The sequence below is a fragment of the Microcebus murinus genome, chromosome 20, assembly GCF_040939455.1.
Source record: "Microcebus murinus isolate Inina chromosome 20, M.murinus_Inina_mat1.0, whole genome shotgun sequence".
In the NCBI taxonomy this organism is placed as follows: domain Eukaryota; kingdom Metazoa; phylum Chordata; class Mammalia; order Primates; family Cheirogaleidae; genus Microcebus; species Microcebus murinus.
In genome coordinates this window covers 34,495,373-34,521,576 of record NC_134123.1, presented here as the reverse complement: position 1 = coordinate 34,521,576, position 26,204 = coordinate 34,495,373, and the positions used below count along the sequence as shown (strand labels likewise).

Below are 26,204 nucleotides of genomic sequence, written 5' to 3'. Positions count from 1 at the left end.
CGCGTCTCCCGGGCGTGGGATGTTAGGGCGGCACGAGGCCCAGGCACCTCAGGACGGCCTGCCCGGCCCACTTCCCCTCGGACGTGAGCCGGAGCCAGAAGCCCCCGAGCCGGCTCGCAAAGACCGAGCACGAAAACAACACGGAGGTCAGCGCCGGTTCCGCCAGCACTTCCGCCGGAAGTGGGTCGGGCCCGGGCCGGAAGTGACGCTATTTCTGCGCGCCGCGCCCTCCCCGCGAGCACCTGCTTCCTGGCGAGGCGGCGCGCGCTGCTCCCGGCTTCTCTGGTGTTTCTACGCGGGCCGGCGCGATGGGCAAGAAGGGCAAAAAGGAGAAGAAGGGCCGCGGGGCGGAGAAGACGGCCGCCAAGATGGAGAAGAAAGTGTCCAAGCGTTCGCGGAAGGAGGAGGTGAGCGGGCTCCCCGCGGGCGGGACACACGGGGGTCCGCGTTCCGACGCCCCGCGGTGTTGCCTGGCCGAGTCCCTGCGCCCTCCGGGGCGGCGGGTCCCACCGTGTGCGCCGTGGTCAGCGCCGGCTCCGCGGGAAAGCTTGAAGCCGTAGGTGCGGCCCGGCGCCCTGCCCTGGCAGAGCCTCGACCTGGCCCGCCTCCTCCGGTGTCTCCTTGTGTGCCCGCCCGGCCCTCGGAGAGCAGCGGAGCTGCTGCTTTGGACGCGCTTGCCTGCCTTCGTGTGGTGTTCTGTGCGTTTCTCCTCTGCCCTGCCCCTCGGGTAGAAGCAGGGTGGTGGGAAGAGGCCGAGGGTTAGCATACCACGCCTTGGGGATGGCCAGGCTCTCCTCGGCAAGATGTGCTACCTGGGAGTAAGGCCCTTAACTTTCCTGAGCCTCAGTTTTCTCATTTTTCAAAAGAGGACAAATAGTCGTCACAGCATCTCTGAGGAGTGCACATCGAGTGCTGTTAAGTGAGTGAAAAAGCTGCTGGAACTGTAGCATATTCCGTTGTTACCGAAAGTTGGGTACTTGTCCCCAGCTGCATCAGAAGAACAAGGACAAGGGGTTTGCGGAGAAGGAAAGGAGAGTTTATTAATTTGCTGGCAAATGAGGAGTGTGGCACACTCGTGCCTTGAAGTATTACAGTCCTAACTATAAGCAGAAATACAGAACTTTTAAAGGGAGTTTTCAGCTTGGGGCTATTGTTGTTTAAGTATAGATAATGGTTCTGATCAACACTATCTCTGACCCCATCTCCAGGGGCGGATCTGGTGACCTCTGCTGGGGCAGTTCCCTGGAGCCTTCTGTGGTACAGACTCCTCTGCTCCTCTGATTACTGGCCTTGGGCAGGGATACAGGTTTTAATGCTCAGAAATGGGGGGGTTTAAAGAGACGACTCATAAAACATTTTACCCTTTTTCAGGTGTTCCTTCTGTTACACTGTAACAGGTGATGGTGACCACCACGGTGGTATTTTTCCCTCCCTCCCACCCCATCCCAGGATCTTCAGGTGGATCAGCTTGGGGTTGAGTGGATTCTACTTTGTGTTGACTGCTGCTCACGGGCTCCCTACGCTGGAACAGTTTTAATGGCCAGTATCTATTACGTGTGTGCTGTGTGCCGGGCACTGCACTGCCTGGGCTTTAGTACTCACAGCCTACCCGTCAGATAGCACTGGCGTTCCCTTACAACAGTGAGGAAGTCAGAGGCCAGCAGGTTACGCACCTCAGGGTCATGTAGCCATGAAGCGGTGTGGAACTGGGGCTTGACCAGACATCCCCAGTCTGGAGCTCCTGACCACGTTCCTTTGCCCCTTTGCTTCTTAAGTCATTCATCAGTCTGCTGCCTCATCTGTCAGACAATGGGGTTGGACTTTCCCTAGAACTCTCCGTAGGCTCTAACATTCTGAGGTTATGGATGTGGCGTGTTCATTAACGGAAGGGAGAGGACCCAGTGCAGCAGGAAGGGTGAGGGTTGGGGTGGGAGGTGAGGCTGGAGAGGTCGGCTTGAGGGGAGGGAAAAAGGTCTAGAGATGCAAGAAGGACAGCTAAGCTATCTTCAGGCCCTGCAGAGTGTCCTATGAGGGAACATGGCTGTGATGTGTGGGGCGGAGCAGAAGGAGAAAGAGGGAGGAAGGGAAGGAGGGCTGATCCCAGGTCTCAGTTTGAGCAAGGTGAGGGGAGTGAGAGCTCAGGGAAGAGATTAGGGGTAGAAGAGAACTTTCCACAGGGCAAACAGGCCAGGTATCACTGGAGGCGGGTCTGTCTTGCAAACAAAGAGAGCCTGGCGTTGGACTGAGGTAGGAACCCTTGGTCCCAGAAGCAACTCAGCACCATCACTTCTTCTTCTTCTTTTTTTTTTTTTGAGATGTTCTCGCTCTGTTGCCCAGGCTGCAGTGTGGTGGTGTGATCACAGCTCACTGCAACCTCAAACTCCTGGGCTTAAGTGATCCTCCTGCCTCATCTTCCCGAGTAGCTGGGACTATAGGCGTGCGCCACAATACATGGCTTATTTTTGTAGAGATGGGTCTTGCTATGCTGCCCAGGCTGGTCTTGAACTCCTGGTCTCTAGGGATCCTCTCACCTTGGCCTTCTAAAGTGTGGGGGTCACAGGCATGACCCACACCGCACCAGCCCCCTTAATTTCTAAGGCTGCTTGTACAGTTGTAAAAATAGAGACCTTCTTATGCAGATAGACGGCAGCTGGTATTTGTTAAGCCCTCTCTGTGCAGGCACTTTTCTAGCCAGTCACTAATCTTGCTCTTGGGGAGCTAATATCTTACTACATTGGTGGGGGAGAGGTAGAGGAAGTAGTAAATAAGTGAGTAAGAGAAGCATCAGACCCTGCTGTGTAGACAGTGAGGAAGATAGGACAGCCCTGGCCTGAGTCTATGAGGGGTGTCAGGTGTTCGCAGTGAAGTCAGGGTGGGCTTGTCTAAACAGAAGGCGCTTGAGGGCTTTGGGATGAGACAATACTTGGTAATGAACGTGCCTACACTTGTAAGCAAACTGCCATTGAGGTCAAGCTCTAAATATTTTATTTTTATTTTTGTGAGACACAGTCTCACTCTGTTTGCCTGGCTAGAGTGCTGTGGTGTCAGCCTAGCTTAAGTAATCCTCCTGCCTCAGCCTCCTGAGTAGCTGGGACTACAGGCATGTGCCACCAGGCCCGGCTAATTTTTTCTATATATTTTTATTTGGCCAATTAATTTCTTTTGTATTTTTAGTAGAGACAGGGTCTTGCCCTTGCCCAGGCTGGTCTTGAACTCCTGACCTTGAGCGATCCTCCCGCCTCGGCCTCCCAGAGTGCTAAGATTACAGGTGTGAGCCACCACACCTGGCTCTAAATATTTTTAATTTGGCATATTTAATATATTTGGCATATTGCATTTCACACACAGAATTATGATACACGGATTTGGTGGAACCCCAGTCATATCACACTGGCAGAGGAGAAAAGCTGGCAGGTTTAGAACCAGCTCACATGTGTCTGTTTGTTTGCCCTTAGGAAGACCTGGAAGCTCTCATAGCCCATTTCCAGACGCTCGACGCCAGAAAGACTCAGATTGTGGAAACCCCGTGCTCCCCACCTTCACCGCGGTAAGCAAGCAAGGGTTCTCTGCATCATGTTGTTGGACTGTTTCCTTCTGTAAATCAGAAAACTGCTTTAAGTTGACACTGTGGGCCGGGCGTGGTGGATCACACCTGTAATTCTAGCACTCTGGAAGACCAAGGCGGGAGGATCACTTGAAATCAGGAGTTTGAGATCAGCCTGAAGAAGAGGGAGACCCCATCTCTACTAAAAATAGAAAAATTAGCCAGGCGTTGTGTGCACACCTGTAGTCCCAGGCACTTGGGAGGCTGAGGCAGGAGAATCACTTGAGAGACCAGGAGTTTGAGGTTGCAGTGAGCTAGGATAACACCATGCACTCTAGCCAGGGCAACAGAGTAAGACTCTATCTCAAAAAAAATAAATAAAATAACATAAATAAATAAAAATAGTAAAACAAAAAATTAATTAAAAATTAGTTAAAAATAAACTAAAAATAAAATAAATTGGCACTATGTTTTTCATAAATGACCAGCCAGTTGGCACGTTTTCATCATCACGCCCTGTTCCAGTCACTTCCTTGTGAATAACTGGAGTGAGCTGCCCGGTGTTGGTGTCACACAGGAGCCGGGGAACCAGGCTCCAGCCACTGTCCCTGGGAGGCCATGCCTGGTTGGATAGTTCTCCAGCTGGGCAGCAATGTGTGGATAGAAGTGTTGCCTCAGTGGACTTTTCTTTCTTTTTTAAGGTATTTTAAAAGTGCCTTATCACAGGTGGAGAGCTGTTTTGCTATATTTATAATGCATTTATTTATTGATTGATTGATTGAGACAGAGTCTCACTTTGTTGCCCAGGTTAGAGTGCCATGGCGTCAGCCTAGCTCACAGCAACCTCACACTCCTGGGCTCAAGTGATCCTCCTGCCTCAGCCTCCCCAGTAGCTGGGACGACAGGCATGCGCCACCATGCCCGAGTAATTTTTTCTATATATTTTTAGCTGGTCAATTAATTTCTATTTACAGTAGAGACAGGGTCTCGCTTTTGCTCAGGCTGGTTTCCAACTCCTGACCTTGAGCAATCCTGCCCGCCTCAGCCTCCCAGAGTGCTAGGATTACAGGCGTGAGCCACTGTGCCTGGCCTATAATGCTTTTAAATTCTCATGTGAGAAATTTGATTAGTAAATTGCACATAAGCCATTTTCAATGAATTTGTGAATTATGTGAAAAAATCCCAAGTCTTATGGGGTTTAAAAGTCTTGTGGAGTGAGCTGGAGTGAGCGGGCTTTGGTCCTTATCCAACCTCTCATTCCTCTGCATCAGCTCTTGTCCTCTCAGCTTCTGAGTTTTAATTGTTTTATGATTTGATGTAGGGCTCTGTAATTCTTCTGTTTGTGGTTCAGGGAGTAGTGGGAAGACACATCCAGTTAGGAACCTAGGGATGATTCAGTGCCCTGATCCAAAAGACATCTGCATTTGAACGTTTATGGCAGCACAATTCACAATTGCGTAGGTGTGGAAACAACCCAAGCGCCCATCAATACATGAGTGGATTAATAAAATGTGGTATATGTATACCATGGAGTACTACTCAGCTACAAAAATAATGTGATCTAGCACTTCTTGTGTTATCCTGAATAGAGCTGGAGCCTATTCTAAGTGAAGTATCTTAAGAATGGAAAACAAGCACCACATGTACTCACCATCAAACTGGTATTAACTGATCAACACATAAGTGCACATATAGTAGTAACATTCATCAGGTGTCAGGCAGGTGGGAGGGTGGAGGAGAGGATGGATATATACACACCTAATGGGTGCGGTGCGCGCCATCTGGGGGATGGACACGCTTAAAGCTATGACCTGGGCGGGGCAAAAGCAATATGTGTAACCTAAACATTTGTACCCCTGTAATATGCTGAAATAAAAAAAGATACTGTATCATTCAGAGGAGGGGAAATGTGTCAACTTTGTAGTGGCCTGTTTTGGTTGGGGAGTGGTCAGTTCATTTCCCTGTGGATGGGGTTACAGGACTGCCCTCCTCCTACCCCTGTTGCTGTGGCAAGCCTGAGTGGAAGCCAGGGTTCCACCCTAAGGAGGGGAAGTCGTAATGCTTGAGGTGCAGGGACTGTGATTACCCACTGACCTCCGATGCAGGGCAGGGTCGAGTGGTCGCTTGCTCAGAGGTGAGGGGGATGCAGTGATCAGCCCTGAGCAGAATTTGTGGTGTGGGGTCCCTCCCAAAGGTGTAAGTCTTTCCTGTTTTCATTTAACAGTGTCTGTGAGGAATTGGGTTTTATTTTTCCCTTTGGCATGTTGTCTTTGGGGCCAAACAAATTATACATGGCAGATGTACAATCTTGTTTGAATTGTTGGAGCAAACAAGTCTTTGAGATCTTGCAGGCTTCAGATATGCCAGCACTCCTGCGGAAAGCTGCTTTGGGGATTGATTTTTTTTTTTTTTTTTTATGATATTTTAGAACTTTTCCTGGGGGGAAGGGAAGAGAGGGTGGGTGAACACCTACCTGACCGGTACAATGAACACTATCTGGGTGATGGGCACTCTTTTAACCCTGACTCAAGCATGACAAAATCGATAGATATAACCAAAAACATTTGTACCCCTGTTATATTTTGAAATTTAAAAAAAAAAAAAAAGAACTTTCCCTAAAGTAACATTGCCCGAAAAGCCAGGTTTCATGTCAAGGTATAAGGTAAATGTTGGCAGTTCTCTGGTCCACTGGGTGTGCTTCCTGACAGAATGGAGCACTTGTCAAAACTGAGATGTAGTGAAATTAAGACTGCTTGCTTGGTAACCTTAGTAACTTACAACCTTCTGCCTCTCAATCGTATTTTTTAAAAACCTATGAAAATGATCAGTTCTTAAGCATGCGTACCCTCGGTGTTGGCTCAGATGTGATGTAACTGGGAATGGCGACAGCCTTCAGCTGCCTCCGCGCCTGTCAGTGTGTCTGGGACTCCTGTGTGAGGTGTGCTCTGGCCTCAGGGCCGGTTCTGTGCTTTGGCCTGACACGGGCTGTCGCCCAGCTGTGTTCAGTACTTTGCCACAGGAGATTAATACGTGTTCAGTGAAAAAAAAAGATTTTGGGGTCAAAGGAATTTGGAAAACACTGTGTATTCTTTTTTTTTTTTTTTTTTTGAGACAGAGTCTGGCTCTGTTGCCCAAGCTAGAGTGAGGTTCGTGGCGTCAGCCTAGCTCACAGCAACCTCAAACTCCTGGGCTCAAGCTATCCTCCTGCCTCAGCCTCCCGAGTAGCTGGGACTACAGGCATGCGCCACCATGCCCGGCTAATTTTTTCGATATATATACACATATATCAGTTGGCCAATTAATTTCTTTCTATTTATAGTGGAGACGGGGTCTTTCTCTTGCTCAGGCTGGTTTCGAACTCTTGAACTTGAGCAGTCCACCTGCCTCGGCCTCCCAGAGTGCTAGGATTACAGGCGTGAGCCACTGCGCCTGGCCTATGTATTCTTTTTAAAAAAACTTTTTTATTGTGATAAAATATATACAACATAAAATTTGCTATTTTAATCATTTTTAACTGTGCAGTTTGGTGGGATTACTTACACTCACAATGCTGTGCAACCATCTGCACTATCTAGTTCCAGAACTTTCTCCTCACCCCAAATAAAAACTGTCCCCACGAAACAGCTGCTACCCACTTCCCCCTCCACATCCCCTGGTAGCTTCTCATCTCCTTTCTGTTGTGAATCTGCCTATTCTAGGTGGAGTCATCTGTCTTTTTGTGACTGGCTTCTTTTAGTCTGTTGTTTGTTTGTTTGTTTGTTTGTTTTTTGGAGACAGAGTCTCACTGTGTTGCTCAGGATAGAATGCTGAGGTGGCAGCCTAGCTCACAGCAACCTCAAACTCCTGGGCTCAAGTGATCCCCTGCCTCAGCCTCCCAGGTAGCTGGGACTACAGGCATGCGCCACCATGCCCCGCTAATTTTTTCTATATATTTATTTTTAGTTGGCCAATTAATTTCTTTCTATTTTTAGTAGAGACAGCATCTCGCTCTTGCTCAGGCTGGTTTCAAACTCCTGACCTTGAGTGATCTGCCTGCCTCGGCCTCCCAGAGTGCTCGGATTACAGGCCCGAGCCACTGCGCCCGGCCCTTTTAGTCTGTTTTAAGATTCATCCACATTACAGCAGGTGTCAGAACTCTCCTCAAGACTGAGTAATATTCCATTTTGTGTCTGTGCCACATTTTGTCCACTCATCTGTTGATGGATGCTTGGGTTGTCTCTGCCTTTGGCTGTTGTAAGAGTGCCATCGTGGCATCGCTGTGGGGTTGCTGGATCACGGGTGGCTGTTCTAATGCCGGTTCCCTTACTGTGGAATTTCTCAGCCTATGAAATGTTTCTATGCGCAGTAAACCCCGTAGAGAAAAACAGAGTTTTCAGATTTCCCAAGCTTATTTGGCCGTGAAAACTGTTTCTCCTTGTCTTTTGGAGTTGGTGTTACAGAACACACCTTGGGAGCCGCGTCAGAGAGGACTTTGAAGGAGGGTGTTTTCGGTGGCTGGCCCCGGTAGCCACTGTGCCTGCGGCTACCTTCAACCGAAATGGTCAGAGCGTTCTTCCTTGTAGCCATTCTTTTGTCCCCAAGTGTGAAATAATGAGAAGGTCACTTACAATTTCTAGCTGGAAGGTACCTGGGATGTATATTGAAATAATAAGTACGTGACTCTTTAGAACAGTTTTGGTTGTGATTTAAGAGGATAGACTATTAAAATAGGACATTTCTGGAAAATTTGATGTATGAGTAGAAGTATCTAGACTTGTGATTACCTCATGACTTTTAAAAGCCAGATGCTGTGTAAGAGCCCAGATCCGGGCTCCCCAGGAGCGTGGCCCTGGGCGTTGGCACAGGGCCAAACTGTTGGTTTTCAAGGTGGCACCTCTGCTTCCTTCCTCAGTGCCGGGCTCCTCTTTCATGGAGGGTTAGAAATGGCTGGTCCCTGGTGACAGAGAGGGAAAGGGACCAGCTGTCAGATGGGCACCCAGGGTGTGACTTTGTGTTGACTTTCTGCTTATGTCTCTCGTAGGTTAAATGCCTCCCTCTCCGCACATCCTGAGAAAGATGAATTGATCCTATTCGGAGGTGAATATTTCAATGGCCAAAAAGTAAAGTATATATTTTTTTCTTTTCCTCCCAAATTGTCATGGGCATCATTTGGAGTAAAATGAACTTACAGCAGTGACACCAAATCCGAATCGGTTCTTTTACTCCCGCTGTGTATCTTGCTCCTGACCCACGGGGCCTGGTGTGAGATGCTGTCCTTCACAGGTCACCAGGGCAGCCCAGGCACTGGAGCGACTGTGTTGACATCAGTCGTGCAGGGGGTCCTTGTGTCCTTAACTCACGGCCGAGCCTGTGTCCCGCCACACAGCTGCTCCTGTCACTGCCTGCTGGGGTCGACCAGGCCCCCTCGTCGCGGTTGATGGTGTGTGCTGTTCTTCCCCTCCGCAGGCTTCTGCATTCACACTCACAGCTTTCAGAGTTGTCCTGGACAGGGAAGTGTGGTAGATTGTAGGGCTAGCTCTTGTTTTTGAGCAGGCCAGAAAGACCTGTGTTTCAGAGTTGCCTGTGAAACAGTTGCAAAGTGTGAGCTGACTGTCCCTCCAGCCTACGAGGAGCCCTGTCAGTCAAACAACTTCACTGTCCATCTTCCTCTCAGAATTTCATGCATTTGACAACTGGGCTTGAGTTAGGAAAATGACACACACATCTTAGCATTGCAGTGATTACTGGCATGGTGGACATTTGGTCTCTCTCATTATGTTATCATCCCAAAGGATCTCAGGGGACCAGCCGCGTGGCCTCCTTGCATTGCTATGGTTTTATATTGCTTTAGGATTCAAGTTTCCCAGGGAATTCTAATGATTAAGATCATTCTTGAAACTTACTGTCACCTGCCTGGAAACATACTGTTTATGACACTGAAATTCCTCTTCCTCCCTGCAGACTTTTTTGTATAACGAGCTGTACGTCTACAACATCAGAAAGGACAGCTGGTCCAAAGTCGACATCCCCAATCCACCTCCACGGCGCTGCGCCCACCAGGTAACACCAGTGCCGTCAGCCTTCCTGTTCCCGTGTGAGGGTCACGCAGACACTTTCAGTGTTTATGAGGGACAGGTCACCTGGTGCAGAGAAGCTGGGCCTGAGCCTGCTGTTTTCTAACTGTGGCTCCTTACGAATCTTCACAGGTCCATTTCTTCACTGTGAAACACCTGCTGCCCCAGGTGGTGTGACGATCATATGAACACCCCGTGTAAAAATACTAGTGTTGCGCCTGGCACGGAACAGCCCCTTGGCACAGTGCTTGCTCCCCATGTGCGTGGGAGGACCCACTGGCCCGAGATCCGGACTAGCTGGTGAAAACGAGAGAGCAGGTGTTCAGGGAAGGTGTGAATGGTGGAGGGCAGATAACTGCTTTAGAGTGAAACAAGTCACAGCTGGGATGATGAAGTAGTAGCTCTGACTTGGCCCGTTGTTGGCTGGTTGCTCTCACAAGGAAAGCGTAGTCAGAGCCATTGTAGTCCCGGCAGGGAAGTATCTCTGGTCTTAGATACTCCGTAAGCTCTGTCCTTGTTCATTGTTGTGACTGTCTGCTTGGAACAGTTGGGCTTGCTCAAAATACAATTTGAACAAGTGCCTGCCTTTCCAGCGTGGAGAAGGATCACTGTATCAGATGAGCGCAGCATGGATAAAACAGTCCTCCGGGGTCCTGGGCTCCCCTGTTTCTGATTCTTTGCTTAGAAATAGCTACTGATCTGAAGTGGGGCTTGAGGGAGAACCCACCTGCCCCTGCCCTGTGAATGTCTCACCGGGTGTGGACGCACTTGTCTGATGCAATAAAGGAATTCGGTTACTTTCTGGTTTAAAACCGATCTTGGTTTTTTTTTTTGGAAACAGTGTCTCACTTTGTTGCCCTGGCTAGAGTGAGTGCCATGGCGTCAGCCTAGCTCACAGCAACCTCAATCTCCTGGGCTCAAGCAATCCTGCTGCCTCAGCCTCCCAAGTAGCTGGGACTACAGGCATGCGCCACCATGCCCGGCTCATTTTTTTTTTTTCGTGTATATATATATATATATATACACACACACATATATTAGTTGGCCAATTAATTTCTTTCTATTTATAGTAGAGATGGGGTCTCGCTCTTGCTCAGGCTGGTTTCGAACTCCTGACCTCGAGCAATCCGCCCACCTCGGCCTCCCAGAGTGCTAGGATTACAGGCGTGAGCCACCATGCCCAGCCTGATCTTGGGTTTTAATAAGTAAATAAATCTTGGTAAGTTCGAGTCTGTCCACCAGAACCTGCTCTGGTTCTGGGGAACGGACAGTCTGTTTAAGGCCTGCAGGCTGAGGCCAGACCCTGTCCTGCAGTGAGTGCTCAGCGTCTGCAGCTCTCTCGATGCCTCTCGGCTGGCGGGGCCTGGCGCGTGCTGGTGTCCTGCTGTGGCGTGGCACTATTGCCCTGTGCCCTCCGCCAGGTGGGCTCTGGGGCTGCTCTCATGTTTGTTTTCTTATCTGTTTTAATCATTGTTGCTAACTGCATTCTTGGAATCCATGTCCTGAAAGCCTTTGCGATTTTAACTTCAGTTATTTCAGAAGGTGCTGCCAGCTGTCACTTATGTGGCTGCTAGGCTAGTCTGGGTGACAATCTCCACGCAGTCAGGGTTGACTTGCTGTTTACACAGCGCCTTTCACGGTGAACCAGAGAGGTGCAGGACAGATTGGTTGCAAACTCGTTTTGCTTGTAGGTCACTGCAGCTCAGATCCTACCGTGACTCTGGGATATAAACAGGTTTCTTCATTGTGGACTGGTTTAATGAGTGCAACGCTAGAAGTTCATGTTCTCTACCTGCCCTGTAATCAGCTGGGCAAAAGGAGCAGAGAAAGAAAAGACCCTGGATTTTGGAGGAGTGAAATTTTAGTGTATAATTTAAGACTCAGATGGCTTTTTCTGAAAAGAGTGCAGCGCGGTGAAGTTAGGGGTCACACTTTCTCTTGCCTGTGTGACAGAGCGGCCTGACTGGGCTTCAGCGGTTATCTCTCAGTGCCCTGTCTCCCGGGAGGACGGGAGCTGCGCCGCGGACAGCGCGTGGCCTGCTGAGCACTCGGGCCGCTGCCAGCAGGGCCGTGGGGGTGAGGGGAAGAGACCGCAACGGTGTGAGGGACTCTCAGTTCACTGGGTGGTTTGTTTTCCCCAAAGTAATAACTCAGTAAAACTCACTTGAAATGAAATGCGTGTTCTCACAAGAAAGGGTGAAAAAGAAAAAAAGATCAAGATGGTTAAAAAAAAAAAAAATGATAATGGTGTTCCTGTCCCAAGTGTCTTTTTGTTACTGATTTGTAGTCCAGCCCTTTTGAATTTCAGAATTACAGCCTGCTCCGTCCTGCGCACAGTCCTCGGCGTGTGTGGAGGGAATGTGCGTTTGCTGGCCGTCGCGTGTCCTCGCTGGGGGGGGGGGTTGACGGCCTTCCAGTTTTCTAGATCCTGCCGACTTGTCCCTGAGAACCTCCCTTGTTCTGGAGCTTGCTTTGTCGCCGTAGCACAGCCACCCCGAGTTCTCAGGGTCAGTGTGGACGTGGTGTGTCTGTTCCTCTCAACCCACCAGTGTCTTTGTATTTCTTGTAAGCAATGCTGTGGTCCTGAGTCTTATTTTTATCTATTTTGGCAGTCTTTGCTTTTGACTCGGTGTCATTCTCCTGTGTTCAATGTAATTATTGATATGGCCATCAGTAATGTTTTTGATATTGCTCTATTTATCCCAACTGTACTGCATTTTCTCCTCTTTTTTTTTTTCTCTGCCTTCTTTTAGAATTTTTTTTTTTTTTGAGACAGAGTCTCACTTTGTTGCCCAGGCTAGAGTGAGTGCCTTGGCGTCCTAGCTCACAGCAACCTCAAACTCCTGGACTCAAGGGATCCTCCTGCCTCAGCCTCCTGAGTAGCTGGGACCACAAGCATGTGCCACCATGCCCGGCTAATTTTTTGTATATATAATTTTTAGTTGGTCAATTAATTTCTTTCTATATTTAATAGAGATGGGGTCTCTCTCTTGCTCAGGCTGGTTTCGAACTCCTGCCCTCGAGCAATCTGCCCGTCTCGGCCTGCCAAAGTGCTAGGATTATAGGCGTGAGCCACCGCACCCGGCCTCTTTTGGATTTTAATATCTCATTTTTATTTCTCTGTTGGCTTATTAGCAGTAATCCCTCTGTTTTCTTTGTTTTGTTTTGGTTGCTGCAAGGTTTGCAATGTGCCTCTGTAACTTAGGACATTCTGTCTTCTTTCTGTGGGCAGGCACGTGCCATCTCCCGGAGACTCTGCCGCCCACGGCTCCTGGGGTCCTGGGAGGGCGCGGGCCACAAGGGGCCCCCTGCCTGGAGCACTTTGTGGACTCTGCTGACTGATCAGCGATACCCTGGTTTCTGACTTGACGTTCTGGGCTGGGTGGTCGGCAGTTTCAGGTCGGGGCTGTGCTTTCTCCCCGGCTTCTTCTGGCTGGTTGAGGACAGCTCGAGCTCTGCCGTATTGGGCCAGAGGGTGTCGATGCCACTGCTGTCCTTTGCCACTGCTGCTCTGCTGAAGTCTTTAAAAGTAAGTGTTAGTAGTGCTACATGCGTGCTCCCTGCTGAGTGTGCGTTTTATTTGTGGGTAGTTTAGGTGGACAGTACTTAGCGGCCAGGAAGGGTCTCGTCTGGGCAGGTGGGCAGCTTTGTTACGATGCTAATGGAAAGAAGCCACTCTGTCAGGGTGTGTGATACTGACGTTAGGTTTTGGAGTAACTGTCCATTTTGATGGGATGTGTTGTCCAAATGTAAGTGGCTGTTTATTTTGCAGCCTAGGAACGAATGAAAGCTTGTTAGACTTTTGATGCAGGACCGTGAGCTGTACGGCGGCCTTTCCAGGGACCTTCCCGTCAGAGGCAGGAGGAGCGGAAGGCTGAGTGTGGGGCTGGCCGAGTGCTGGGCATGGTGGCGGTCACCCGTGGAGCCGGCCTCTGCCGTGTGTCTACGCCCTGATCTTGTCCTTTCTCTCGACAGGCGGTGGTGGTGCCCCAAGGTGGCGGACAGCTGTGGGTCTTCGGAGGGGAGTTCGCTTCTCCCGACGGAGAGCAGTTCTACCACTACAAGGATCTCTGGGTCCTGCACCTGGCCACCAAGACCTGGGAGCAAGTCAAGTAAGATGCTGGGCCAGGAGCCCAAGCTCGGGGCTGGCTCTTCTGAGCCTGCGTGCTGAGCTCTGAGTGGCAGGGTCAGAGCACTTGGAATACCGGGGCTCGGAGGAGCAGAGGGTGCAGCCCCGGGAGACTCGTCTCGCTGGGTCCCTGAGCGGTCGGGGAGATGCTCATGCTTCCCTGGATGGGGCGCTGTGGAAAGCGCAGCTGGGACTGGCTCCTCTTGTCAGTGCCTCAGCTGCCTGTCACGGTGCACTCTCCCCAGTGGCTGTCTGTTCACCCCACGGAGGCCGGCTAGCTTTGGCGCTTGCTGGCTGTGGAGCGGAGCAGGAGGGCACCTTGTATGTCCTGCTGGTGTAGGAACAGTGAGGCTGTGAGAGGGAAGGAGGGGAAAACTTCCACGCTTCTCTTCAGCAAGCCAGGCCGGCATCGCTGTGCTGGATTTCCACCTCTTCTGGAAATATCAGTTGTGGTTTTTTGCTGCATGTTTATCACAGTATCTGCAAGCAGTCAGAGCTGCACTTCTGTCTCTGTGTAGAGAGACAGGCAGTATATTTACATATAAATTTTTTAGGAGACTAAATCTCAAGAATGACAGAAGCAGAGGTGTCATCTTTGTTAGGGTCCATGCTTTTTTTTTTTTTTTTTTTGAGACAGAGTCTCGCTTTGTTGCCCAGGCTAGAGTGAGTGCCGTGGCGTCAGCCTAGCTCACAGCAACCTCAAACTCCTGGGCTCGAGCAATCCTTCTGCTCAGCCTCCCGAGTAGCTGGGACTACAGGCATGCGCCACCATGCCCGGCTAATTTTTTCTATATATATCAGTTGGCCAATTAATTTCTTTCTATTTATAGTAGAGACGGGGTCTCGCTCTTGCTCAGGCTGGTTTTGAACTCCTGACCTTGAGCAATCCGCCCGCCTCGGCCTCCCAAGAGCTAGGATTACAGGCGTGAGCCACCGCGCCCGGCCGGGTCCATGCTTTTATTCTGGCCTCTTTTTACGTGGGAACGGGCCTTGTGAAGGCCGGTGGAGGGTTTTTCATGGCGGGCCGCTGTCATCCTGAGGAGGCACCACGGAGCGTGTGCCCCACGGGGCACCTGGGGCACTCAGGTGAATGAATGCATCTTCCTGCCCTCCCGATGCCAGACGACAATCTCCTTCAAAGCAGGTTTCAGATGGGGCTCGGGACTCTGCATTTTACGCTGACCACTCCCCACACCCTCTCAGGGTTGAGCCTGACGGCCGCAGACGGAGTCCTCCATTCTGGTTTGATGGATTGGCCTCTGCCTGGCGAATAGATCACATGTTTTTGTTTTTTTTAAATACTGTTCCACTGATGTGAAATTTTCAGCTGCTGCCTTTTAAAAAGTAAGAAAACCCATGTAAAATGCTCCTTAGATCCTTAACGGTTAAACTAGTGTAGGTATTGCTTATGTAATTTACTAATGATTCCAAAACGTAAGTGTTACCAGGTGCTTGTTTGGGAGGACATGCTGTAATGAGCGCAGCGCGGGCTCAGTTGACGTGGCCTGGGGTGGCTGTGGACTGTGCAGGAGGCTGGTACCAGAGTCACCTGGCGGTTTCAGGGCGCGTTGGCAGTGTGGGGGGCTGTGCCCCAGAGCTGCTGTGCTGGGGCTGGGCTCGGTACTACCGCACTGGCGCGGCTGCTCTTGAGGGAGGACGGGTGCTGGGTGCTTTTCAAACTCTGGTTTTTAAACTTGATCTGAAAGAAGATAATGAGATTGAGCCAAAACGAAGGCTTTACCATTTCTGGGGAAGACAGCTTAGCCAGGTCTTGTTGCTGGGCCTGGGACCATCTGCCATCCTCCGAAAAGTGCAGAAACCTGAGCTTTTTGTTACCATGGCCTGGCCCTGCGCTGTGCATCCATTTTTTAGTTGCTACCTTTCACTCCTGTGGGGGGAGTCCGCTAACACTGAGGATTAGAAAAGGGTCAGTGTTGGTGAAGGCGAGGAGAGGCCGAGGCCCGTCAGCATCTGCAGCAGTCAGTCCCTTTCTTGGCCTTTAAAAAGGTTTTCCCTGTGGTGGGGCAGGATGGATGTCTCCTGCCATCTGGTTGTCCTTAACGATGATACGTCTTTTTGATGCCAGTACTCTGATTGGAGTTAGGTTTCTAATGTGTAGCGAGTGCATCCAGCCCATTCTTGCGTGTGCTCGCCCTCTGCTGAGATATGGTTCTTGCTGGACAGCAGGAGGGGCTGGGCATCCCCTGTGGTGCTGGGTGAGAACCGTTCTTCCTCCTCTCCTGGGGAGGTTGCGTGAGCTCCGGCAGGTCTCTGGGGGGCGCATCTTCGTGGGCCATGGCCTGCACATTTCCATGTTTGCATAGCACGGATTGTACTGGATGCTGGAGACTGAACACAAGGCCCGAGTCAGCTCGGCCCTGTCCTGCCACCGAGTACACCCAGATACAGCCTCAGCACCTGGCCATGCCTGGCAGGCTAGGGCCACCCCAAAGGGACCAGGTGCCTGTTTGATTTTTGTTAAAAGGTAAAAATTTTTTTTTTTTTTTTTTTTTTGAGACAGATCTCACTCTGTTGCCCGGGCTAGAGTGCTGTGGCGTCAGCTTAGCTCATAGCAACCTCAAACTCCTGGGCTCAAGCAGTCCTTCTGCTTCAGCCTCCTGGGTAGCTGGGACTACAGGCATGTGCCACCATGCCCAGCTATTTTTTTCTATATATTTTTAGTTGGCCAATTAATCTCATTCTATTTTTAGGAGAGACGGGGTCTTGCTCTTGCTCAGGCTGGTCTCGAACTCCTGGACTCAAATGAACTGCCTGCCTTGGCCTCCCAGAGTGCTAGGATTACAGGCGTGAGCCACCGCCCCGGCCAAAAAGTAAATTTTATATAAAGAAGAGTACACAGCCATTTGCAGCTTGATGAATTTTGCAAAGTTAAATGCACCTCTGTCCTCAGATGCAGCTGAGAGTGCGTCAGCCTCCCAGAAGCCCGTGCGCCTCACACTCCCTCCCACACGTGGATCCCTTTTGTCTGGTTTTGGACGTTATCTAAGTGGACTCTCGTGGAATATAAGCTATCATCTGGGTTTGTTCTCTGCGTATTACTTTGGTGAGACCCATCCGTGTTGCTTGTAGCACTAGTCCGTTCATTTGCCGGTGGGTGATGTAAATACGTCACTGTGCACTCAGCTAGCTGTCGGTGGGCATTGGGAGGTTGTCGGTTGGTGTCAGGACAGGTGTTGCTGTCATCAGCATCCCGCCAGGTGGGTGTCCAAGAGCAGACTAGGGTTCAGGTTCTGAGGTTTGCACGTGTCGCTTCAGCACATGCTGGCAAACCGTTTCCAAACTGGGGGTGCCGATTTCTGTAACCAGGAGCAGCGTGGGAGAGTCCCGGCCTCTCCATCCGGGGCGGCACATGGTATGCCCCGTGCCTTGGTCTTTGCCATTTTGGTGGGTGGTTTTGTGGCACATTTGACACAAGCAGACACTTAGTAAGGGGTCTCCAGTGTCTTCTGCCTTCTGGCAGTGCACACGTGTACTTGACTTCATGGTTTGAAAAGGAGAGGAAAATCACAGTGTTACTGACGCCAGGACCAGAGCTCCAGTGGAAGGTTGGCGTTGGCCGCCTTGTCTGACGTCGATGCGGGTGCCTGGTGCTGACAGCTGTGTTCAGATCTCCTTCAAGCTCTGTCTTGAGTGGGAGGTGCCTGTAAAACTGCCCTGATTTAAAAAAAACAACCCTGATGTTGCAGCATAGATTCTGTGCACTGTTTTTACTTTTATCTTTGTATGTTTGTTTTGACTGTGCACACATGTCTGTGGGCTGGAAGGAACTTAGACCCCAGCGGCAGGAGTTGCGCGCAGCACAGTAGGTAGTGCTCGAGTGTGGAAGGCGCCAGGGAGAGAACAAACATTGAAAGACTCACCTTTTCCCTCCCTTGGAAACACATAGTGGCTGTTGACAGAGAGTGTATCTGATTGTCTGCACAACACCTGGCATTTGCAGCAGTCTCCTCCCACGAGGGCCTGGCACTGACGGGGATTGGCCACACCTGGTGGCAAGGAGGCAGTGCAGGGAGACAGCAATAAGCCACATTCTCGCTGCAGGGCTGTGAGGGGGCGGGCAGCGCTGCTAACCTAGGCCTGGGGTCCTGGGGTCTCCTTGCTGCAGGTTCTGGGGCTGGAGGGGATGCATATGCTCCTGGGCCCCCCCACCCCTGCCTCTGCTGGTGCTTGCCACTCTGGGAGGGTGGGTCTGTGATACAGAGTAGAGCTGGGGAGCGGGAACCCCGCCCGAGAGGTGTTGCTGATGTAACAGAATCGAGCAGGCGAATGTATTTATGTGATGTTTGATTATAGAGGGGTGGGGGTGGGGCTGCCTTAACCAGGTAAGACAGCTGGTTAGTGTACTTAAAGTTTGGTCAGAACTTTAAAAGCCGCATGTCTAGAGACAAGCCCCATTTTCCCCCTGCCTCCTGGAGGAGGTGCAGGTTGGGACGGGGGGAGAGAGTTTGGCCCCCCTTTATCCATCTATTTCTGGGCTGGGTGGTCATCTGCGGCTCTCAGACCACTAACGAGGAGGCCAGGCTACTCCAGAACCCCACCTGATCAGTGTTTTGTAACAGCTTTCTTGAGACATGATTCATGCACCAGAAAGTCGCCCTTTCAAAATGTACGCAGCAGTGGTTTTTAGCATGTTCACAGAGTTGGGCAGCCAACACCGCTGTCTAAATTTAGAGTATTTTCCTACCCCTAGAACAAACCCTGTAGCTCCCCTGGCAGTCACCCACATGCTCCTTCCCCCAGCGCTGCCCTCTGTCTCGGGCTCCGCCTGTCCTGGGCACTTCACACACGAGGTGTCCGGACGCGTGGCCTGTGTGGCTGCTGCTTTCACGCAGCGTGGTGTTTTCGAGGCTCACCGTGCTGTAGCATGAATCAGAGCTTCCTCCTTTTTTATAGCCCAATAATATTCCATTGTATGGGTGGAGCACATTTTTTCTTCCGCATTTGTTTATAAAGAACCCAACTCCTTTTGACACAGACACACTCGCTGTTCTGAGGAGAAGCCTGTCAAGTAACAGCAACAGAACTGGGAGAGCAGTGGCCCTCCTTTAATACCGGTCTGTGTACCCCAGACTCGGGCCACTGGGAGTGTTTTCTCAGATGTGACGCCTTACCTCAAAGGCAGAAGGAGAGACCTGGGCCTGAAGGTGCACCTGCCTTCAAGTGCCACACTTAGTCTTCAGCTCATCAGACTGTCTCGTGTCAAGGACCGTCTTGGAATAATTGGGTATCAGTGGGGATGTTTGGTGAAAGCAATTCAGTGAGTTTGTTTCTGTGTGTGTGCGCACGCATGCGCGCATTTGTGTGTTTGTTCTTTAAGAGATGAGGTCTCGCTATGTTGCCTACCCTGGTGGGACACACCTAGGCTCAGCTTCCGGCTCTGCAGACTGGCTCGGTGGGTTTCCCAGCACGTAAGTGTTGATTTTCTCATCTGTGAAGTGGGAATAAAGACACTATCTACACCTTGAGGAGGTTGTGAGGTGTAAATGCACAGAAAAGGACCGTGCGTGGTGTAGAATAAACGCTCCTTAAGCGGTAGTTTTGCTATTAGCAGTGATAGTTAAAATGAAACAAGGACCTAGTTTTACAGGCTGCCTGAATTCTGGAGAGTGCTGCTAACAAGGCGTACGGTATGATTCCATGTCCGTATTCACTAAGCCCCGAGGTTGGTCGTTAGGTGAAGGCGGTACGTGGGAAAGCAGGGCTGGACGCCACAGGCGTGCGGTGTGCAATGAGGAGGAGGAGCCCTTGCGTGTGGTTCTGCCTGGGCCGTCTCCTGCCACTCTCGCAGGAGGGGCTTTGCTGAGGAAGAGCCGCCAGACTGAGTTCCGTGTTGGGTTGGCCCGTGTGGCTTTGTGTTTCAGGGATTAAGATAGAAATTTTTCTTTTGCTTGGTGTTGATGCTGCTGCAGTCACGCGCTGCGTAAGTTGTCAGTGAAGGATTGCGTATAGGATGGTCGACTGATGACTACAATGATGTGCTTTTACTGTACCTTTTCTGTGTTTGGATACAGAGACACTCACCATTGTGTTACAGCCGCCTGTACTATCCAGCGCAGACTTGCCGTGCAGGTGTGCAGCCCAGGGGCAGCAGGCTACACTGTACAGCCTGGGCGTCCCATCCAGGTTGTGTAAGTCACACTGTGATGGTCGCACATCACCCGACAACACATTTCTCAGAACACACTCCCATCACTGAGCACCGTGTGGCTGTATGGTGTGTATTGTTGTAAGATGTGAACTTTAAAATAACTCAGGGAAGCGTTTGTGTGCTGAGTGCTCAACTCTCTGTGCCCTAAGCATGTGGAGTTATTTGACACACCTGTTTTCTGTAAATGTCACTGCGGTGGCCCAATGCGAGGGGGCCTGATAGTGATGCTGACTGGCAGCGCGCCCCGTTGGAACACCGTCCTGCACGCAGCTCGCGGCTCACACAGCCTCAGAGCACCGGCTCCCACAGCGTTACGTGTGTATTTTTATGCCGCAGATAGACTTCTGGCTGAGTAGGGCATGTTAATTTCTTAAGACTCCATATTTAGGGGTGACAGCAGTTGAAAAGCCTGCCGGAGATTCAAATATAAATGGGCTTTTTTGAGTGGCTTTATTTTTCTAAAGAGAGATGTGGAATCTTTTTATAGAAAAAATGTTCCCTTTTTAGTCACAAAACAGTGGTATTTGGCTGTTGCCACGAAAAGTTAATTGAGTCCTTCGTGCCTGGCTCAGCCAGAGGACAGACATCCCGTAGGGCTCCTCCCACGCGAGGACCTGACAGAGGGTCTTAGCCGGCGCCTTCGGGGCTCTGTGGAGTCGTCAGCGGCGGCACAGCTGACCTGGAGCCTTGGCTCCAGGTATCAGAAGAACGCCAGTGCGCTCAGGTTCCCCTCTGCACCTTTTTTTTTTGCATTAGATTTGGATGCAAGTGTGCTAGCTTTGTTGTTGAATGAAAGTCTATTCTGCAGATGGTTCTTACAAAGATATCAGAAAGTTTCTCAGAAGGGGGTTTGTTTCTTGCCCAGTGAGCGGTGGTTTTCTTGTCATTCAGATATATGATGTGCAGTGAGCACTCTGTGTGACCGTACCCCCCGCACCTGGCGTGGAGGGGACGTGGATGTCACGGAGTCTGCTGGAACCGCGAGGCGAGGCCGGCTTGCGGGAGAGGGCCGTTTCCTCAGTGCCGAGTGGACGCCACAAGGGGTGGAGGGTCCCAGGGGCTCCCTGGCTCCCAGTGACCCCATAAACCTGTGGGGAGGCGTCATCAGGCATGCCCCAGACCCTCTCTTCTGCGTCTTGTCACAGGCTTTGGTATTTTTTTTTTTATCATGAACTTGGGCAAAAAAATATGCCTATTAAATTTGTGGGTGATACAAAGCTAGGAGGGAGAGCAAGTAAAGTGGTTGACACATTCAGCATCCAAAGTTTTCTTCATGGACCAAATCTAGCAAGATGGAATTCTTTTGTGGAGTAAGTTTCCCTTATAGGGTGCGTGTGAACGTAGGATGAAGGAGATGTGACTAAGAAGCCGCCCTTGCTAGGGGCCCGGGGGGGGGGGGGTTGGTGAATTGTGATCCGGTAGGAATCGGTATGTGAGGCGGCTGCCCAACGGGCTCCTTAGCGCACGGTGTCTAGAAGAAGGTGTGGGTTGCTTCTGGGTGACTGTCGGCGGATGCTGTGGTGGTCATGTTGAGTGACACGGTGAAAGGGACGTTGATAAAGTGGAGGGTACTAGAGGAGAGAGTCCAGTGTGATCCAGAGCGTGAACAGTGGGAACTGAAGTCATCCCAGCTGGGGCCAGTGCTGCGCGTGGGTCGTTCACCTGAGCGTGTGCCGCGGCAGCACGTGCATGCGCTGGAATTGGGACGATGCCGGGAAGGCTAGCGCGGCCCTGGGCAAGGGTGACGTGCAGATTTGGGACGTGTCCGTATTTGTATGCTGTTGCCGTGCCTGTCCTGTTAATTACTGCTGCTTGAATACCTGCCTTCTGGAATTTCGGAGACTATATTTTTATAATATATTTAATGAGTTAATTTTAGGTGAAATTGCATCCTAATTTTGTATGTGAAGTCAGGTTCATACATAATAAAGCTTGGCTATAAGCAAAAACTATTCATCTGAAATTTGTAAAGGGTAGATGTTTGTTTTGGATAACTCAAGCTTCCTTTTAATTGTGAGATTCTGTGTTGTATTTTTTAGGGTACCTGCTGTGTGTGAGATTTTGTATAAACCCTGTGAGTGAGTTTGAAGAAAGCTATATAACACGCATGAAAATAAATGGAATAATGCATTATATAAATAGGTACCGAATTTTGTGATTGAGGTTGTGACTGTCCTTTGCAGCCTGGAGTTGTGGTGGTCATTGCCGGGGCGGGGGCGGTGCAGGCCTCTTGAGAGGGCAGGTGCAGAGGAGCCGGGGATGGATTTCTATGTGGGAGGGGGCCTGGGGAGCAGCTGCAGTGACTGCCAGCTCTCACTAAGGCCTGCCTGTCCACAGCTCTGGGAGCTATGCGGGCGGTGCCCACACACCTGTAGCAGGTGTGTCTTTGTCTGAGAGCTTCCGGGTCCCTGGGACCCCAGCATGTCCACACCCCCACCCCCTCTTTGTTTTGTCTTTGTTCTTCTGTCTTGTTATGAAAGTGATACCTCTTCAGTGGTGGAAACTTGGGGAATGCAGGAAAGAAGAAGACAACAATAAAACCATGGAAAACCCTCAATTTAGAACCTTATGTAATAATTTGCTTTGTAACCTGTCATTTCACTTACTGTTTTTTGAGCATTTTCCCATGGCATACCATATTTCAAGGAATTTGATTTTTTAAGTCTTTTCTTTTTCCTCAAAACTTAGTGTTGACACAAATTTTTTTAAGTTCTAATTGGTAGAATACTACTTTTATTTACAATTCTTTGTTTACTGGGGAGGTTGATTTTAGTTTTGTTTCCATTATTTGTCTATATTCTTAAGGTTTTAAATTCACTTCTTTTTCTATTGTTTTTTATTGCCATTTTTTCCTATATTTTTCCCACTGACACTGCATGTCAGATAATTACCATACATTTTTCTATCAATTTTAGGTATAATTACGGTAAAATTCAATAAAATGTATATCTTTTAGGTATATGGTTAGATGAATTTCCACAAATATATCGAACCACCACCACAATCAGGGTAGAAGTTGCCTTGTGCCCCTCCTAGCCCTGGCCCCGGCAGCTACTGTCAACCGTAGTCTAACCTTACTGCCGTTCAAGATTCTCATATGCAGGCTGGGCGCGGTGGCTCACGCCTGTCATCCTAGTCTTCTGGGAGGCCAAGGCACGCAGATCAATTGAGCTCAGGAGTTTGAGACCAGCCTGAGCAAGAGCGAGACCCTGTCTCTACTAAAAATGGAAAGAAATTAGCTGGACAACTAAAAATATATAGAAAAAAAAAAAAAAAGAATCTCATATGCAGTCCCTGCTTCTCTTTAGCATGATGTTTTTGAGATTCATCCATATGGTTGTGTGTATCAGTAAGTGATTTTTTTGTTTTTTTATATTTTTAATTAAAAAATTACATTTCTTTATTTTTTATATTCTTATAATTTTTTTTCTTATTAATCTGCCTTATTGTGAGTTGATTTTTTTATTTTTTAAAGAGAAGGGGTCTCACTGTGTTGCCCAGGCTGGCCTGAAACTCCTGGGCTCAAGTGATCTCAGCCTCCTGAGTATCTTGGTGCTGCAGGCTCGGCAGTAATTGCGTTTCGTTGCTGAGAAGTGTTCCATCCTGTGGATGCGCCACAATCTGTCCATTCCTCCACTGGAGAGCATCTTGGCTGTTTCCAGTTTTTGACAATTATGACTAAAGAGTCTGTAAACATGAGTATATAAGTCTTCATGTAGACCTGTGTTTTCTTTTCTCTTGAGTAAATATCTTTTGTCAAATTGCCAAATTGTAGGCTAAGTTTATGTTTTGTAAGAAACCATCAAAGTGGTTGCGCTATTTTCCACTCTCACCAGTACCGTGTGAGTGAGTTCCAGTTGCTCCAGGTCCTCACCGGCACTTGGTGTTGTCTGTTTATTTTAGATATTCTGCTGGTGTGTGGTAGGATCTGACTGTGGTTTTAGTATTTCCCTGACCACTAATGACATTGAACATCTTTTCATGTTTTTATTGGCCATTTTACATCTTTTTTCCCTACTGTTTTTGTTTCTTGTGAGCTTTCCGTTCAAATCTTTTCCCCATATGTTTTTCTTTTTCTTCTTCTTCTCCTTCCTCCTCTTCTTCCTTTTTTTTTTTTTGGTGGTAAATCCTGGTGAGCTGTGGTCCATATTTTTATTGGGTTGTTTATCTTACTATTATGATAAAGTATGTTCTGGATATAAGTCATTTGTGAGGCATGTGTTTAAAAATATTTCTCCCAAGTTTATCCCTTGCCTCTTATATTTTAATGGTGTATTTTGAAGTTTTTTAAATTTGATGGAGTCCAGTTTATTATGTTTTACCCAAGAAATCTTTATCCACTCCAAGGTCATGGAGATTACCTCCTGTTTTATTCTTGAAGTTTTATAGTAGCTAGCTAGGCTCCATCAGGATGGTTTTGGTAGCTTGTGGATCAGACTATATGGTACACAGTAAGTGCTTACAAAATGGAAATCAGTGTAAAAAGAGGTTTTTTTTTTTTTTTAAAGCAACTAGAAATTAAGCAGATTTATACCTTTTTTTTGTTTCCTTCATTTTTAGAGCAACAGGAGGTCCTTCAGGTCGGAGCGGACATCGGATGGTAGCCTGGAAGAGACAGTTAATCCTTTTTGGTGGCTTCCATGAGAGCACAAGGTTGGTACCAGTAGCAGAAAAGCATTTCTTTGCAGAAGCATCAGGAGTGGACTTGTTATGGAAGGCCTTCCTGAGTACGCGTGGAAAATGCCCTCGCCCTCTCCAATCAGAGCCAACTTCGCCGGCATGCAGCTCTGGCATCCATCAAGGGCCCCGCAGCTGGTTTGGCGTTGTGTTGTCACTGCGCTGAAATTCTGAATTGTTGAACAGGGGGCCCCACGTTTTAATTTTACACGTGGCCCTGCACGTGATGTGGCCAGTCCTATGTGAAATGGGGCCTTCAGACTGTGGCCTGGTCCAGAAGACCCTGGAGGGCTCGTTACAGCTCTGACTGCCAGCCCTGACGCGGCAGGCCCGGGCGGGGCCTGAGAACCTGAGTTTCTAACAAGCGCCCACTTGACGCTGACGTTGCTGACCAGGGGTCCTCACTCGGAGAGCCACTGGTCTGTGACAATTAAAAAATATTCCTGGGGACAGCAGCGATAGCCCACGTTCTCAGCTCTGTCTCACATTGACATCCGTGCGGCTGGAGTGCGTTTCCCGGGCGAGCCGCGGGTTCTGTTTGAAGCCTGGTGTTTGTCTATACACCTTCTTGAGCTTCCTTAATGCAGACCAGAAAAGCAAGATGGGCGAGCAGGTGGTCACTGATTCTGTCTCAGCGCCGTCACATCCTGTGTACCGTTTTTTCTGATAATTTTTGGTTTTCTGGTAATTTTTGGTGCAGGGAAATAAATCCTCAAACACGTATGAGGAAGGCAGCGTTGGGTGAGTCAGGAGGGGCAAGCATTGCGATTTTCCCACATCCCCCCACCCCCCATCACAGGCTGGGGCATTAGATGTGGATTTGGCTCACTTAAGGTTTTGGATTTTCTTCATGGATATGAAATATTTTCATTAATTCCATTAATTGAGAAAAAGGTATCTAAATTATTAAATGCTTTTTGGGGGTGGAATTTTAAGAATATAATTCAAATTAAGCAAATATCTTAATTGGTTTTGTGTGCTGTAACAGAATACTTGAGGGTGGGTAATTTATTTATTTTTTTTTTTTTTTGAGACAGAGTCTCACTTTGTTGTCCAGGCTAGAGTGAGTGCCGTGGCGTCAGCCTAGCTCACAGCAACCTCAAACTCCTGGGCTCGAGTGATCCTTCTGCCTCAGCCTCCCGAGTAGCTGGGACTACAGGCATGTGCCACTATGCCCGGCTAATTTTTTATATATATATATCAGATGGCCAATTAATTTCTTTCTGTTTATAGTAGAGACGGGGTCTCGCTCTTGCTCAGGCTGGTTTTGAACTCCTGACCTTGAGCAATCCGCCCGCCTCGGCCTCCCAAGAGCTAGGATTACAGGCGTGAGCCACAGCGCCCGGCCTAGGGTGGGTAATTTATAAAAACAGGTTTACTTAGCCAATGATTCTGTAGCCTGGGAAGTCCAAGGACATGGCCCTGGTTTCCTGCGAGGCCTTTTGGGCTGCTCGGTGTCAGAGCAGGGTGGAGAGGTCAAAGGGGAAGTGAGCACCTGTGACCTTTTCAAGTCCTATCTGTGTTCTGCCATCTTTGGGCACCTGAGCCCCATGGGAGGCATTGAGCAGGACAGGATCGAGGGGCCTATGGGCGCCTCAGATTCTTTGCCTCGCTCGCGCCTGTGGATTCAGG

General features: G+C 49.5%; 1 protein-coding gene across 2 annotated transcripts in view; it reads left to right on the top strand.

Moving 5' to 3' along the window:
- Window positions 1–217: 217 nt before the first annotated feature.
- The window catches only part of KLHDC4 (kelch domain containing 4), a 52,344-nt gene continuing 26,357 nt past the window's right edge, over window positions 218–26,204 (top strand). For both annotated transcript variants that reach the window (XM_075995852.1, XM_012735733.3), the window contains exons 1-6: window positions 218–407; window positions 3,456–3,547; window positions 8,565–8,643; window positions 9,485–9,583; window positions 13,573–13,709; window positions 24,456–24,548. In XM_075995852.1, the coding sequence (XP_075851967.1) occupies window positions 309–407; window positions 3,456–3,547; window positions 8,565–8,643; window positions 9,485–9,583; window positions 13,573–13,709; window positions 24,456–24,548 (599 nt within the window). In that variant the 5' untranslated portion in view covers window positions 218–308. The remainder of the gene's footprint in view (window positions 408–3,455; window positions 3,548–8,564; window positions 8,644–9,484; window positions 9,584–13,572; window positions 13,710–24,455; window positions 24,549–26,204) is intronic.